Source organism: Cynocephalus volans, chromosome 3 (genome assembly GCF_027409185.1).
Source record: "Cynocephalus volans isolate mCynVol1 chromosome 3, mCynVol1.pri, whole genome shotgun sequence".
In the NCBI taxonomy this organism is placed as follows: Eukaryota; Metazoa; Chordata; class Mammalia; order Dermoptera; family Cynocephalidae; genus Cynocephalus; species Cynocephalus volans.
Window position 1 is genome coordinate 14,209,820 of NC_084462.1, and position 15,308 is coordinate 14,225,127.

Sequence of the window (15,308 nt, forward strand, 5' to 3'; positions counted from 1 at the left end):
CTCCTTGTGGGCTGCCTCCTCTGTCTCTCTGTCAAGAACAGTCTCTACTGCCACACTTTTCCTGCACCCAGCACAGAGCTCTCCCTCTGGAGTGACTAGATGAGCGGTGCATGAATGAGTAAGTGAACTTCAGCGCCTGCTAAGACGCTAACTCTGACTGGGGTTATCAGCCAGGGAAGCCCTACATGGACCTCTGTGGAGGCAAGTTGGCCGCGCCCTGGAGGCCACTTATGCTCTCTGCCTAGGCTGATAGAGGCGAGGATGTGGCTCAGAATCCGGGCCTGGAGAGCCACTCCTCAGAATCACAGCGGCTGCCCTGATTCACGCAAGCCACCAAATTGAGTTCTTTGCCCAGTCCCAAGACCCTGCCCAAGCCATAATGAGCTAGAGCACCAGCCCCTCTCTTCTCTTTATGTTCATCCTACCTGTGACAGCCATCTCAGCATGCTTGGCTCCCCCCCACCCCCCGTGCCTTCCTCTGTCAGCATCCCCCAAAAGACCCCAGCGCCCCCTCCCCCATTGTGACACTCTCCAGCCCTTGTCACAGAGCAACTGCTCGGCCCGGTTCTGGATGCTCACGCCCTGGAGGAACAAAGTCTTGGAGAACACCTTCCTCCCCATCCCAGCCAAGGCATCTAGGATCAGAGAAGGGCTGGACACTGCTAGGTTTTGAAACTCCCACAATGAAGAAAGAGAGAGAGAAAAAAAGAAAGAACATCTGGGGAGCTGTAAATGTTGCCGTATATTTTAAATGTATATGTTGAACGAATTAACTTTTAACACAAAAATGCAATGTGATACAGTTGCGCTATCCATGCTATGCTGATAGAATTGCTTGAAAGCTATACTGATTTGCAGCACAATTGTTCAGGTTCGTTGGGGGGGGGGGTGGTTCTGTCTCAGGCCATGCAGAGGTAACCACTGCGCTGTAGATGCAGAGAGTGCTGGCATTGAGGAAGCAGGCAGAGCTAAGAGAGGAAGCCAAGAATGGCCTGAAAAGGGCCCAGCCAGTGGCTATACCATGGTCTTGAAGGGAGAGGGCAGGAGAGAAGGAAGAGACTCCACCCACAATGAGGGCAGGCAGCACAAGGGCAGCTTTCAGCTTATATGACTGGCAGAGTGTTTTTAAAACCTTTGAAATCCCTGCCAGCTTGTAAAAATCAAGAGATTTCACACAGAAATCCAGATCTGTCTTCTTTTGAGAAATCCAAACCTGGGACACTGAGCTTACCAGTCCACATGTTACCATTTGGCTGGAGCCAAGTAGCCTTGCCCCTTTAGACAGGGCCCAGCCCCTACAGGCATATAACTTTAAGAAACCTGGCTGGGAAAAAGCAAGGATTAGAATGTAGAGGAAGGAAACGGGCAAGTCCGAGGGAGTTTGACGAAGCAACCTGGCCACACATCAGGGCCAGGGTGCATCCTCCTGGGCAGGCAAGTCCAGTGTGGCAACACAGGTGTGGTTCATCACTGGGACTCTGCCAGTTAGCTCAGCTGTTTTGGACCATGGTATTGCAAAACTAAGGTCAAGGTTTCAGATCCCCGCACTGACCAGCTGCCCAAAAAAAGCACCCAGGCCTTTCGGAAAAAAAGATTTCATCGTGATTTATAAGTTTGTACATGCTGTTTGATCCAGTAAAAAGGAAGCTGAGGGGGCCGGCCCCATGGCACACTTGGGAGAGTGCGGCACTGGGAGTGCAGCGACGCTCCCGCCGCGGGTTCAGATCCTATATAGGAATGGCCGGTGCGCTCACTGGCTGAGTGACGGTCACGAGAAAGACAAAAAAAAAAGGAAGCTGAGGGAAAGACAAAAGAGTACACATTTTACAGAAGAAAAAGTTAACAAAAAACGTATTTGTTGCATTTATTTGTGGATGAGGAAATTGAAAAATGGCATTTTAATGTATATTCTAAAGCTTTTTACTGCAGTAAAGAGTAGGCTGGCTTTCAGTATGACACTCAGAAATGTGGGACTTTATGGTCTTTGAATATACAGGACACCTTTAAAGAAAAGCCAGTAAGTTTGCCTTTGCTTTGTTTACATCAGTGCATTATGACTTTGAGCCATCCTAATTTTTCTTTTTTTTTTTTTTTTTTAAAGATGACCGGTAAGGGGTTCTTAACCCTTGACTTGGTGTTGTCAGCACCACGCTCACCAGTGAGTTAACCGGCCATCCGTATATGGGATCCAAACCCATGGCCTTGGTGTTATCAACACCACACTCTCCCGAGTGAGCCACGGGCCGGCCCTGATCCTATTTTTTCATAACACTGTTTCTAGGGGGTTAAGAAATTTAAAGTCTTTAACATGTGTGAACCAGCCAACTCTTTACAAGTGTCTGTGTGTGTAAAGAAAGTGTAACCAGCTAGGTTTTTTTCCCTAACATGAGAATTCTTATCGTCTTCTCTGTTGTTTTTGGAGTCAGAGTTCTTTCAGTCAAAAAAAAAGCCTATGTCGTGAACCTTTTTCTCAGCTTCAAATCCAGCTCCCAAGCCCTGCCTGACTGAAATCAGTCAGTACTCTCTTAAAAGGGTAAAAGCACATAGCTTAGCCTTGGTTTTCTTAGATCATCTCCACTCATTGCTCGATGGGTGTTTGATGTACATGGGTGAAAGTGAGTCCACTTCTAATAGGGTAATAGTGAATGTCCCCACCTAGCCGCCAGGCAGGCTCTGGTGAATGTTCAGAAAATGGCAATTCAGTCAGCAAGGGCACATCAGCTTTGATTATTATGCTGCTGTTCAAATGCACAATTTCGACAATTACATGTTAATGTAGAAAGTAGTTATAAATGTTAAAGTGTCTTGCACGTGATGTTTCCTGTGACCACATAATAAATATACATCCTGGAAACTGTCCATGGCCGGATCAATGCGGCAAAGAGCAAATGGCTCCTGCGTTTGGGATTTTGGTGAATATTTTTGTTTTAAAATGTGTGTTTTAATCACTGCTTTGTTTTACAATAAAGTTCATGGTAAGGTTTCCAGTATGAAAGCAGCATATTCCCAGTATCCTGTTCACTGACTCTCTGCCACTCCTCAAACACACCAAGGCGTTTCCCCACCTCTGCCTCTGCAGGTCCTGTGTCCTCTGCCTGCGAGATTATACCCCAAGACCTTCCACTGCCTCTGCTCAATGTCCTCCCTGACTGCCCTGTCTAAATTAACGCCCCAGTCAGTCACCCGCTCCACAAGCGCTGGAACGACATTCGCAACGCCCCTCATGCCGGGGGCGGGCGGCGAATATTTACGAAGCTGGGGGGGATGGGGGTGACCAAACTACGTATCCACAAGAATCGGACCGGCGGGGCAGATGCACAGCGAGCCGCGCGGAGCCCTCCGGGAATTATTGTTCGACACCCGTTTGCGCAGGCGCGGCCAGGAGGTCGACGTGGCCTTGCCGTTTGACAAGGGAGTGTGCTGTGGGAGTGTTCTGGGGAAGGGAGGCGAGGCTGAGCCTGGCGGGGGTCTGGGGGCCGCACTCCAAGTGCGAGCAGGGTGCACCGGAGCAAGGAGACGAACGGAAGCAAGCGCGCGGTCCTCTGGGAGTTGTAGTTTGGAGCCCATCTGCGCGGTGCAGCTCTGGCCTTTGTCCTACAGTCTAGCCGTGAGTGGGGACGGAAAAGTGACTCTGGAGGGGTCCGCGAGTCCGCGCTCAGCTCCCATGCCTTGCTGCCGCGGCTCCAAAATCCCGGACGGGGGGTGGGGTGGGGGGGGAATGAGTGCGTGAAAAACAAAGTGCGCGCGCGGCCCTCTGGAAGATGTAGTCCGGCGCTCTCGTGCGCAGGCGCAGTCCCAGGTGGTGGCGCCGTGGCCTTTGTCTCGCCGTCCGGCCGGTGAGATCTGGGAAGCCGAGGACGGGGAGGCCAAGACGGGAGGAGGTTCAGGGTCTTCCCCGGAGCCCCGGCCGGGTCGGATACCCACCCACACGCGTTTGTGTCTACTCCTTTCGCTGCTTTGGCTTGGAGAGGGTCGCTTCGGTGGTGTTGGGGGGCGAGGCCCGGTTTTAGGGGATCTCGGGGTGCGAGAGGAGGGGCTGGGCTAGGGGTGGGGGTCCTAGCTTTGGCGGGAGGGAACGGGCGCTGCGGGCCTAGGGGGCACAGGCTCGACCCTTCAGAGACTGGAGCCAGCCTGACCTGCATGCCCCCTGCGTTGGTGGACCGTCCGGGGTTGGAGGGTGGCTCCTACCACGGAGTCATCTATGAGCCTGCACCGCACTGCATGCACTAGATGCTAAATAGATGCTCACTGAAGTGACAGCCTTCCTTCATGGCAACAATCGCCATCATATGTATAGGAGGATATTTGAAAAAGTTCATGGACGGAACCCTGTACTGGCCAGGCACCAAAAAAAAGTTCATGGAAAAACAGAAATTAAAAGATAATATGAGTCTTTCCATGAACTTTTTGAAGACTCTCATATACTGCTGCCAGGCTCCATTTTCAGCCCCTTTCATGCCTTAATTCCTATAATCCCTACCACGGCCCCATAGGATGGGCGCTGGGTCACCATCTTGTTTTATGGAAGACGGAAACTGAGGCACACCAAGCGATAGCAAGATGATCTGGCATTCCGTCATAATTACGGAAATAATCACCCTGGAAATCATCTGCTCAACTGTGGGGTGTCCCTCTTGCCCTCCCCAGCCCTCAGTTTCCCTATCTGTGGAACGGGTGGGAAATATGAGATCGTCCTTCACCAGCATCCAGAATAACTCCTGGGATAACACCGAGCATACAGCAGGCGCTTGGGAAATGCCAAGCCAAAGTTCCACCGCTATTGGATTTGCCCTGGGTGCGGGGCTCCAGACTCGCGCAGCTGCACCCCACTCTGGGGCTTGGGGTCTCTAGTCACCACAGGGGCCCATGCAACTTCTCACATCCCCTCTCCCCACAGAACTGAAGCTGATGTTCCCGCGAAGACTCCGGAGGAGGAGGGAATGACCGCTGGGCTCCGCACCGCCAGGGCCCAAGTGAGTATCCCGCCATCCTCACCCTTAGGCCTCCCAAGCCCTGACTTGGGGCGCCCTCAAGACTTGTTCTGGCCTCAGGGCCTTTGCCCTCACCCAGCCAAGAGCGTGCTTTAGCCAGTTCCAAGCCTGTCCCCCGGTCTCAGTCACCTCCTCTGAAAGGACCTCCCCCGAAAAGACTTCCCCCCATGCTGTGCTGGAAAACATCGCTCATCAATCCCTGTCTGGGCTGGGTAATTTATAATGAACGCAGATTTGTTTACTCACATTTCTGGAGGTTTAGGAGTCCAAGATGAAGGCGCTAGCAGGTTTGGCGGTTCAGATTCCAAGATGGTGCCTCGAATGCCGCCTCCCTAGAGAGGAAGCTCGAGGGAAGGAGGGGCAGAGAGACAGAAGGGGTGGAACCTGCCCTGTTATAATAACATTAATCCCACCCACCGGGAAGAAACCAGCCTCTTGTGGAAATGTCAGAAATCACATGAAAGTGTAATAATCGGAAATACCCCAGGAACACCCCCGACCACGCACCAACGCACAGCCTTTCTCGAGGATTGTATTTTTACCCCAATATTTAAGTGTTAAATGAAAGACCAGAGGACTGCTGCCGGAGACCCCCCACCCGGTTTTATTTCCGCGTTCCAGCACTATCTATCGGTTCTCCTCCCCCAGCCCCCCCCCACCCTTTTTTTAATTCAAGTATCATTTACTTTTTTGGACAGATAGGAATAGAGCTTCGTTTTGTTTTGTTTTACGTAGATAGTACCGTGCTGGGCATGTCCCACAGTTTGGGTATTTTTCCCATCTGTAAGGTTGCCCAAAGCTGTGCCTTTCAGTCTGCCCTTCTGGTGCTTGGCAGCAAATTTTTCTCCCAAACAGATGGCTAGTTGACCCAATGTGCTCACTGATTTGAAATGCTCCGGTTACCACATTGACTTCCCACTTCTACGTAGGTCTTCATATACTTGAATTTAATTTATATAGTAAACAAATTCATAATAAAGTCACCCAGATTTAATCCTGGGACTTGCTACTTACTAGCTTTATAGCTTTGGGCAAGACATTTAATCTCTCCTGACCTCTCCACAATGGGCTCATAGCAGCACAAACCTCATGGAGATGCTGATGAGATTAAATGTAATGAAGCACTGGCCCTGGGCCTGGCATGGGCAACCCTTAGTAATGTGGGCGATGGTTTTTTTGAGTTGGTTTTTAAATTTCCAATAACTCGTCTAGAATATATTCCAGGGTGTGGTGAAAGGTGAGGATTTAGGTAGATTTTCCCCCTAAATGGCTAAACAGTTATCACCACTATGTTTTCTGAGTGATCCTTCTCTTCCTCACTAATTTGGGCTTCTTTCTTCCCATATCAGGACGTAGTTTGAAGCTGAGCTATTTGATTGAGCTCCTGTCTCCCTTCCCATTACACTTGACAGTTTTCCAGATGTCCCCCTCCCCTATTGCCCAGACACAGCTGCCGACTCTGAGGGTACCTCTGGGAAAGCATAGTTCCTGGCGAGCTGAGCCCCACCACACCCATGACTGTCCCCTCCTTTTTTTTGCAGCTGGCCGGTACAGGGATAGAACCCTGGACCTTAGTGTTACCAGCACTAGTCTCTAACCAACTGAGCTAACTGGCCAACCCCCTTTCCTTTATTGTTGATTCTTTGGCACTATTTCTTATTTCAAGACTTTTCACTGGCTAAATCACAGGAAACAGGGTCATGGCCTCTTACACCCTAAGACACCCCCTCCCATCAGCAGGCCCAACAGGCCCCACAGGAAAACCTGACCCAAACCCCCAGACCCAAGAGAACTCCATCCTCCCCAGCCTGGCTGATGCCCCCAATCACTGCTGTCCCTACCAGGAGCCAGTGCCAGGTGTGGCTTGGCTGAAGACACTAGTGTATGATGTTTCAGGAGCAAGTGACTTTTGAGGACGTGGTTGTGGACTTCACCCAGGAGGAGTGGGGGCAACTGGAACCCCCCCAGAGGACCCTGTACCGCGATGTGATGCTGGAGACCTTTGGGCTCCTGGTCTCTGTGGGTAAGGCCACACCATGTCCTGATGGTCTGCCCCCAGCACAGATTCTAATTCTCCTGGGTGAGAGATGGGTATAGGGCTAGGCTTTAAAACCAAATACCTGGGCTGTGTCTTGGCTTCAGGAACCTGACTGTTTTAGTGTATGAAATATCAATCAGGATCGATATTAGCAGCCACAGACCAGACCCAACCTGAAAACTCCTGAAGCAGAGAAGCATGGGGTGAGGGAGACGCACTGGGTCACATGACTGCAAAATCCCTGGGTAGACCTTTGACTCCTCCCTCTGCACCTCCATTGTAATCCATTCAAACTGCTATAACAAAATACCTTAGACATAATTAATTCATTAACAATTAATTCATAAACTATAAATTTATTGCTCACCATTCTGGTGTCTGGAAAGCCCAAGATCAAGGTGCCAGCAAATTCAGTGTCTGCTGAGGGTCTTTTTGTCATTATGTCACTTTCTTGCTGCAACTTCACATGGTGGAAGGGGCAAGAGAGCTCCCTCAAGCCTAATCCAATTCATGAGAGTGGAGCCCCCATGATTTAATCACTTCCCAAAGGCCCCCACCTCTTAATAGTATCACATTGGGTATTAGATTCCAACATAAGAATTTTGGAGGGACACCAACATTCAGACCATAGCAACCTCTTTCTGGTTCCATTCCCAGATGAACCACTCTGGAGGTGACAAGACAGCTCTCAGGGTGCCTTCTGTGGCTCTGAGACCCACAGAAAAGAAAGGGTCTATATTCCAGGCATCTATCAAAGGTCCCAGGTCTTGGTTTGGTCACGAGGTCCCTTTCACAATGGTCATTGTTGCCAGCAGGCAGGGGAGAAAGCAGAGCTCTGTGATCAGGCCTGTGTCACGTCCACCCCAGAACCAGGGTGGGATCAAGGACTGAGAGTGGGGGAATAGAGTCCCCAAGGAACATCAGGGGCTAATACTGTGCTGCAGCCATTTGGAGGCTCCAGCCCCTTGGGACCTGCAGGACTAAAGGTATAGTGTAGGTAGAGGGTCAGAGATGGTCCTGGGATACAAACGCTCACCCTGTGGATCTCCTCCTGAGCAGGACATTGGTTTCCGAAGCCGGATGTCATCTCCCTGCTGGAGCAGGAGGCAGAACCGTGGGCAGTGGACTCCAGCATTCCCCAAGGCGTGTGTCCAGGTGAGGCAGGAGCCCTGAAGGGCCAGGAGGAGCCTGTCCACCTCTCATCGAGGTTTCCCTCTGTGTCTGCTCTCTAATTCTTCACAGCAAGTTGACATCTCAGTCTTTTAGTGAAGGTTCACCAAGCACCCATTTTGGTGTTAGACCAAATTCCTGTCTTCACTGCGTTTATATTCTTGGTTGGAGGGCTGGGGGTCCCACACAATAAATAGATAAAATAATAACAACAATGAATGATGATTACAGATTGTGATGATGGCTAAGAAGATGAAAGTCAGTGACAAGGTAGAAACCAGGTTGCAGGTGGGAGGGCTTTAGCAAAGAGGTGAGGGATAGCCTCTCCAAGGAGGCAACATGTGAGCTGGAGCCTGAGTCATGAGACAGTATGAGACAGCAGCATTCCAGGCAGAGGGAACAGCAAGTGCAAAGGCCCTGGGGCGATGCATCAGTCAGCTCTTGCTGCATAACACTTCAACCTCAGTGGTGTAAACCAAAGAATCACTTATGACTCATACATCTGTGGGTGGTAGGTCCAGACTGGGCTCTGCCTGTAGGCTGGCTGGGTGGTTCTGCTGTTGGGACCAGCAGGCAACTCTAGGAAGTGGGGGCATCCCTGCTCCCTGACCAGCAGTTTCCTGCTGGCATCAGGCCCTCACTCTGTTCGAACAGTGGCCCATCCCCAGGTTCCAAAAGGGATGGCCAGTGGAGGTGGGGGTCACAAAAGGATCTCCCAGACTCAGTAACAGTCAGCCCTCACCCAGTATATTAGCTTCCTGTTGTTCCTGCTGTAACAAATTACCACAAACTTAGAAGCTTAAAGCAAAGCAAATTATCTTATAGTTCTGGGGATTAGAAGACTAAAATGGATCTAGTTGGGCTATAATCAGGGTGTCAGCAGGGTAGTGTTCCTGCTGGAGGCTCAAGGGAAGCATCCATTTCTTTGCATGTTCTCACTTTCAGAGGTTGCCCACATTCCTTGGCTCATGGCCTCATCCATCTTGAGAGTCAGCAATGGCTGATCAGCTCACATCATGTCACTCTGATCTAACCCTCCTGCTTTTCTCTTCCACATTTAAGGACCCTGTGATTACACTGGGCCCACCCAGATAATTCAGGATAATCTCTCCATCTTAATGTCAGATGATCAGCAATCCTAGTTCCTCCCTGCCATATAAGATAACAGCATATTCACAGGTTCTGGGGTTTAGGACATGGACATCTTTGGGAACCACGAGTTTGCCAGCCACACCTGGCTTTACCTTTTTTTTTTTTTTTTTTTAACTTTTCACTGGAGTATGACATATTACGGGAAAGGTGCCATATCACTCCTCTAGGCCATACCCTGAAGCCATGGCTGTGCCAAAAGGACTGGGTACCAGGGCAAAAAGGCAGTCTGCCAGGAAGAAGGAGGAGCATTTGGTAACTGTTGATTCAGTATGTCTATTGAGCTGTTGCTGTGAGCTGTGGGTACATTGGTGGCCAAGGTGGACAGAAGTTCCTGCCCTTGGGGGATCCCAGTTAGTGAGGCAGATAAAATAAATCAGATCAAAGTCCTGTAATACAGGTCATTTATTCATCCTCCCAGTGATGGCTGTTGCAACTATTTCCAGTTTTGGGGAGCTGATAGTTTTCTTTACATCTGGGGTGAGGTGGTACAACAATGATATGCCACCAAGAAGAAACTGGATCTCAGCGATGGGAGGGCTGGGCTGAGTTGTCCTTCCCGACTTGGTGGCTTTTTCCCCATTGCCACCTGGCATTGTGGGGGCTACATTAGCCAGGGCACAGCTGTTGCATTGTTCCTTCCAAGCCTGGTGCATCGGTAGATATTTTCCCTGAATGTTTCCTCCTCAGCATTGTCTCCCCACCCTCCTTCTCTGTGTTCCCTTGCAAACTCCTTCCTTATATAACCCTTATACGAGCCTCATCCTGGTTATGCTCTCTGTTTCCTCTCCCTTCTGCTCCTTTCCTGGTTTGCAAAACTGTATTTTTGAATTGTCGAAACTACTTGTGCCTTAAACCTTTCAAAATCATCAGTTTTGTTCCCACCCACCCACCACAAACTCTTTTACCCTGGAGCAGGGATTAAGGGACATTACAAGTTTTCATTTCTTTTAGACTTGGAAACCACACCTGAAAACAAATTGTCAGCTCCAAAGCAAGTCATCACTGAAGAAATATCCAACAGCGTTGTCCTGGTAGAAAGGTTCTTGTGGGATGGTCTGTGGTTCTTCAAGGGTGAGGACACCAAGGGCCAATGTGAATGGAGCTGTGAGAGCCCAGGGAGCCGTGTGGTGCAGGCAGCCACCACACCTTTGAAGACATCCACTCAGGAGCAGCGGCAGGGAAATGAGTTTGTGGAAAACTTGCATTTGAACCCCAGTCTCCCAACTCAACTAATGACTCCCGTAAGACGGGGCCCTCACACGGAGGGAACACATAGAAAGAGGGAAAAACCAGACTCAAATGCTCAGCAGAAATCCTGTGCAAAAGAGAAACCCTACAAATGTGAGGAGTGTGGGAAGGCCTTTAGTCACAGCTCAGCACTCATTGAACACCACCGCACACACACAGGTGAGAGACCTTATGAATGTCACGAATGCAGGAAAGGTTTCCGGAACAGCTCAGCACTTACCAAACACCAGAGAATCCACACTGGGGAAAAACCCTATAAGTGCACTCAGTGTGGGAGGACTTTCAATCAAATTGCCCCACTGATCCAGCACCAGAGAACTCACACAGGTGAGAAGCCCTATGAGTGCAGTGAATGTGGGAAGTCCTTCAGTTTTAGGTCCTCCTTCAGCCAACATGAGCGGACTCACACAGGTGAGAAGCCCTATGAGTGCAGCGAGTGTGGGAAAGCTTTCCGGCAGAGTATCCACCTCACCCAGCACCTGCGTATCCACACTGGGGAGAAACCCTACCAGTGTGGAGAGTGCGGCAAGGCCTTCAGCCACAGCTCATCCCTGACCAAACACCAGCGAATCCACACTGGAGAGAAGCCCTATGAGTGCCACCAGTGCGGAAAAGCCTTCACCCAGATCACGCCACTGATTCAGCATCAGAGAACACACACTGGGGAGAAACCTTACGAGTGCAACGAGTGTGGGAAAGCCTTCAGCCAGAGTACACTCCTGACTGAGCACCGGAGGATTCACACAGGAGAGAAGCCCTATGGATGCAATGAGTGTGGGAAAACCTTCAGCCACAGCTCCTCACTCAGCCAGCATGAGCGGACGCACACAGGAGAGAAGCCCTACGAGTGCAGTCAGTGTGGGAAGGCCTTCCGGCAGAGCACACACCTCACTCAGCACCAGAGAATCCACACAGGGGAGAAACCCTATGAGTGTAGTGACTGCGGCAAGGCCTTCAGCCACAGCTCATCACTGACCAAACATCAGCGAATCCACACTGGGGAGAAGCCCTATGAATGTAATGAGTGTGGCAGAGCCTTCAGCCAACTTGCTCCCCTCATTCAGCATCAGAGGATCCATACAGGAGAGAAGCCCTATGAGTGCACTGAGTGTGGCAGAGCCTTCAGCCAGAGCTCCCTTCTCATAGAACACCAGAGGATCCACACAAAGGAAAAGCCCTATGGGTGCAATGAATGTGGGAAATCCTTCAGTCACAGCTCATCACTCAGCCAGCATGAAAGGACACACACTGGGGAAAAGCCCTATGAATGTCAGGATTGTGGAAAGACCTTCAGGCAGAGCACTCACCTCACTCAGCACCGGAGGATCCACACAGGAGAGAAGCCGTATGAGTGCAGGGACTGTGGGAAGGCCTTTACACACAGTTCCTCCCTCACCAAGCACCAGAGAACTCATACTGGCTAGACCCACTCCACATGTGCTGGGGATGTAGGAAAGCCTTAAGCCATAGCTCACCCCTTTCTAGATGTGAGAAACACCACCAACATATTTATACACAGGCCCTCACACATAACACACTCCTCAGACACCCTCAGAATTCACACTGACAGAAATGACTGTGGGACTACTGAGCTCTAGTCATCCATCCCCAGATCCAAAGAGTTGGGAAATGTGGAGATAATCAACATTGAGGACCTTCAACCTTGAGTGCCCATTAATGCTACGTTACAGTGCCTACACAAGAGAAATGGAACAAAGGTAGTGGATCTGGGGATAGTCTCTGTCCAAGGATTCAGCATATTCTAAACCAGAGATTTTCAAAGTGGTAAGGAACCCAGCAAATGCCTTTCATATAAAAACCAATTGAAATCAAAATTTGCCTTTATTGCACATTACATTCTTGGGGAGGGGTAGTGCTTATGAATAGTACAAGTTGACTAATATTCTCCAAAAAAGCATTATGGCAGACCGTTCCACAGATGAAAGTGGCATCTTTATGGAATCACCATGGATACTTGACTATCTCAGTACAATGCTTTCTGATTTGTATATAAATTGTTTGATCATGGTATGTGGCTGCCAGTCCCACAGATTTGAATTTTATATGACTAAAAGTATCAGTGCACTGTAAACAGATTTTGAAGTTATTCTCTGCATTATTTTGCTGTAAATTAACCTTTGTATGCAATGGGATCAAAAAGCTTTATATGGGAAAACTCCAAATGTAAAGCCACTTCTGTGGAGTCTCACAGACTCTAAGATGGCTTTTGCTGCTCTGTTCTCACTATAAATTTCTCTACAGTGCTCACAGGCATTTGGAACACAGGTGTTGCTGTTTTACAAAAGGAGATTTTTCTATTTGTTATGCCATCATCTCATGAGCAATGGCTTCATTGTGGATCCTTCTGTTTTGGAAGATCTATCTCTTTTGGGAAATGTACAAGTTAATCCTCTCTTGAACTGTTTTTTCATTGATTCATCATCCTGCTTAGTAAGCTTTTGCTTTTATCAATTTAACTGGAAGGCCCATAGTACTTCACTGTTCCCTGAATCCACAAATAACAGTCTTCCTGACAGTCACAGCCTTTAAACAGTGACTTGCCACCCTCATTAGAAATCGCATTGGCTGGTTTTGGTCTCAGCCATCAATTGTGGTTTTATCAGTCAGTTTGATTTTCCTAATCATAATACTGGGGTATAAGTTACCAGTTAACTTGAAATTTCTCTTTTGGAGGGACCATGTTGCAAACAGTCTTCCAATACTGTTCTTCAGTGCCCTTGTGGAATGTCTTTTTTAGTAATTAACATGTCATTTAAAAGCCATTTAAGAAAGTCAGAATAAATAGTGGAGAGCAGCACTGTCCAACTGAAACAATGCAAGCCACATTGGTAACTCAATATTCTAGTAGTCCCATTTGAAAAGCAAGAAGGAGGGATGGCCGGTTAGCTCACTTGGGAGAGCGTGGTGCTGACAACACCAAGTCAAGGGTTAAGATCCTCTTACCAGTCATCTTTAAAAAAAAAAAAAAAAAATTAAAAGAAGAAACAGGTGAAATTAATACTTCCCCTACATATCCCCAAAATTACTGTTTTGACATGTCAGTATTAAAAATTAATGAGATGCTTTGCATGCTTTCTGTGTACATCTTTGAAATCCAGTGTGCATTTTACACTTGCAGCACTTCTCAATTTACTGTAACTACATTTCAAGTGCTCAGTCAACACATGTAGCCAGCCGGTAGCTGTACTGGACAAGGGTCAAGAGCCATGGTCCTTTGGTCATCTGTTTTGTCCTCCCTCCCTTTCCCTTGTGTAACTTCTTATCCTCAAGGAAACCAGGTGTGCTCTGAAGATGAGTTTCTTAAAGAAAATGGCATGACAAACTCCTAAATCCATGTAGAAATATCTAATGCTGGTTGTGCAGATTTCAGGCTCTCTAGGATATTATGCTTATCCTAGAACATGACAGTTAGGAAAGATGTTAAGGCTCTTCTGTTCCAATTCAGTTCAGTGAAAAGGGAACCCAGCCACTTGCTCTTTTGCAGTCCTATGAAAATGCTAGATCAGTGCCATCACCAAGAAACAGTCATGTGAGCTCCTGTCTTCCCACTCAGCCCCTCTTCATTGGACCCCGTGATGATACAAATGGAACACAGCAAGGAGTTGGGGACCACAAAGAGGTGCCCACAGTGTCTCTTCTACCCTAAACCAGGGAAAGAGATGAGATTCCCCTCCCTGATGTGCCACACCAATGAAGGGAAGTTGCAGGAGTGACCCAAGATCAGAAAAACCACAAGGGCAAATACACTCCCAACACTAGAGGACCTGGCTTACTTGAACAGTTGTTATGTTTTACTTAAAGGCACAAAAGTAAAAGATCAGCTGGGGAAACTGAAGGGTATGAATGCAGGTTAAACTGAGGAATGAAGGAGTCCTGAATCTAGGTCGGAAAAGGCCACACAGCTTCCATTTGTTCACTGGAACACTTGTGTTGGGAGCCCTGAGACACCTTATAAGAAGCGCAGCTACCCTGAAGCCACCGTGCTGTGAGGATGCCCCAGCCACAGAGGCTCCGTTGAGGGGCTCCAGTCAGCAGTCCTAGTCCTCAAATCCTGCCTCACCAGGCATGTAAGTGAGCAGGTCTTCAGATGACTCCAGCCTCTCAGCTTCCGAGGTACTACAGCCTTGAAGGCCCCAAACATGGTAGAACCTACATAAACCATCCCTTTTTTGCCCTTTCCAAATTACTGACCCACTGAATCTGTGAGCAAAACAAAACAGGTTCATTATAAGTTCTAAGGTGTTTTTTTAAACAGCAATAGTAACTAATACACTCTTGGAGAGGATCTTTTTAAATATAAATACAATTGGATCACTCCTGCCTCACACCCACCAATGGCTTTCTACCACTCTTAAAGTGAAGAGAAAATCGTCACCCCCAATAGGCAAGGTCCTGCAGGATCAGCATCTGCCCCACCTTGGGTTTAGGTCTACCCCACATCTCTGTGTGCCAGCCACAATGACCTTGTTTTTTTTTCTGAACTAGTGTCTCTCACAATGAGATCCATAAGTTTTTTCACCTGAAGCACCAAGGTGCTGACTCTAAATGCAGATTCCTGGGCCCTGTACCAGGACAAGTGAGTTCAAATTTTGAGGGTGGTGAGAGGCTGACTCATGTCCTCTGTAGGCTGAGGGTCCCTGCTCCAAACACATGATGTACCACCTTCTTGGCCTGTGGGAAGGGCCTTT

General features: G+C 48.8%; 1 protein-coding gene across 1 annotated transcript in view; it reads left to right on the forward strand.

The window, feature by feature from the left end:
• The window catches only part of ZNF135 (zinc finger protein 135), a 34,751-nt gene extending 21,119 nt beyond the window's left edge, over positions 1–13,632 (forward strand). The window contains exons 6-12 of the mRNA XM_063089955.1: positions 3,373–3,487; positions 3,601–3,799; positions 3,842–3,932; positions 4,898–4,973; positions 6,888–7,014; positions 8,089–8,184; positions 10,303–13,632. Coding sequence (XP_062946025.1) covers positions 3,373–3,487; positions 3,601–3,799; positions 3,842–3,932; positions 4,898–4,973; positions 6,888–7,014; positions 8,089–8,184; positions 10,303–12,023 — 2,425 coding nt within the window. The 3' untranslated portion in view covers positions 12,024–13,632. The remainder of the gene's footprint in view (positions 1–3,372; positions 3,488–3,600; positions 3,800–3,841; positions 3,933–4,897; positions 4,974–6,887; positions 7,015–8,088; positions 8,185–10,302) is intronic.
• The last annotated feature ends 1,676 nt before the right edge of the window (positions 13,633–15,308 follow it).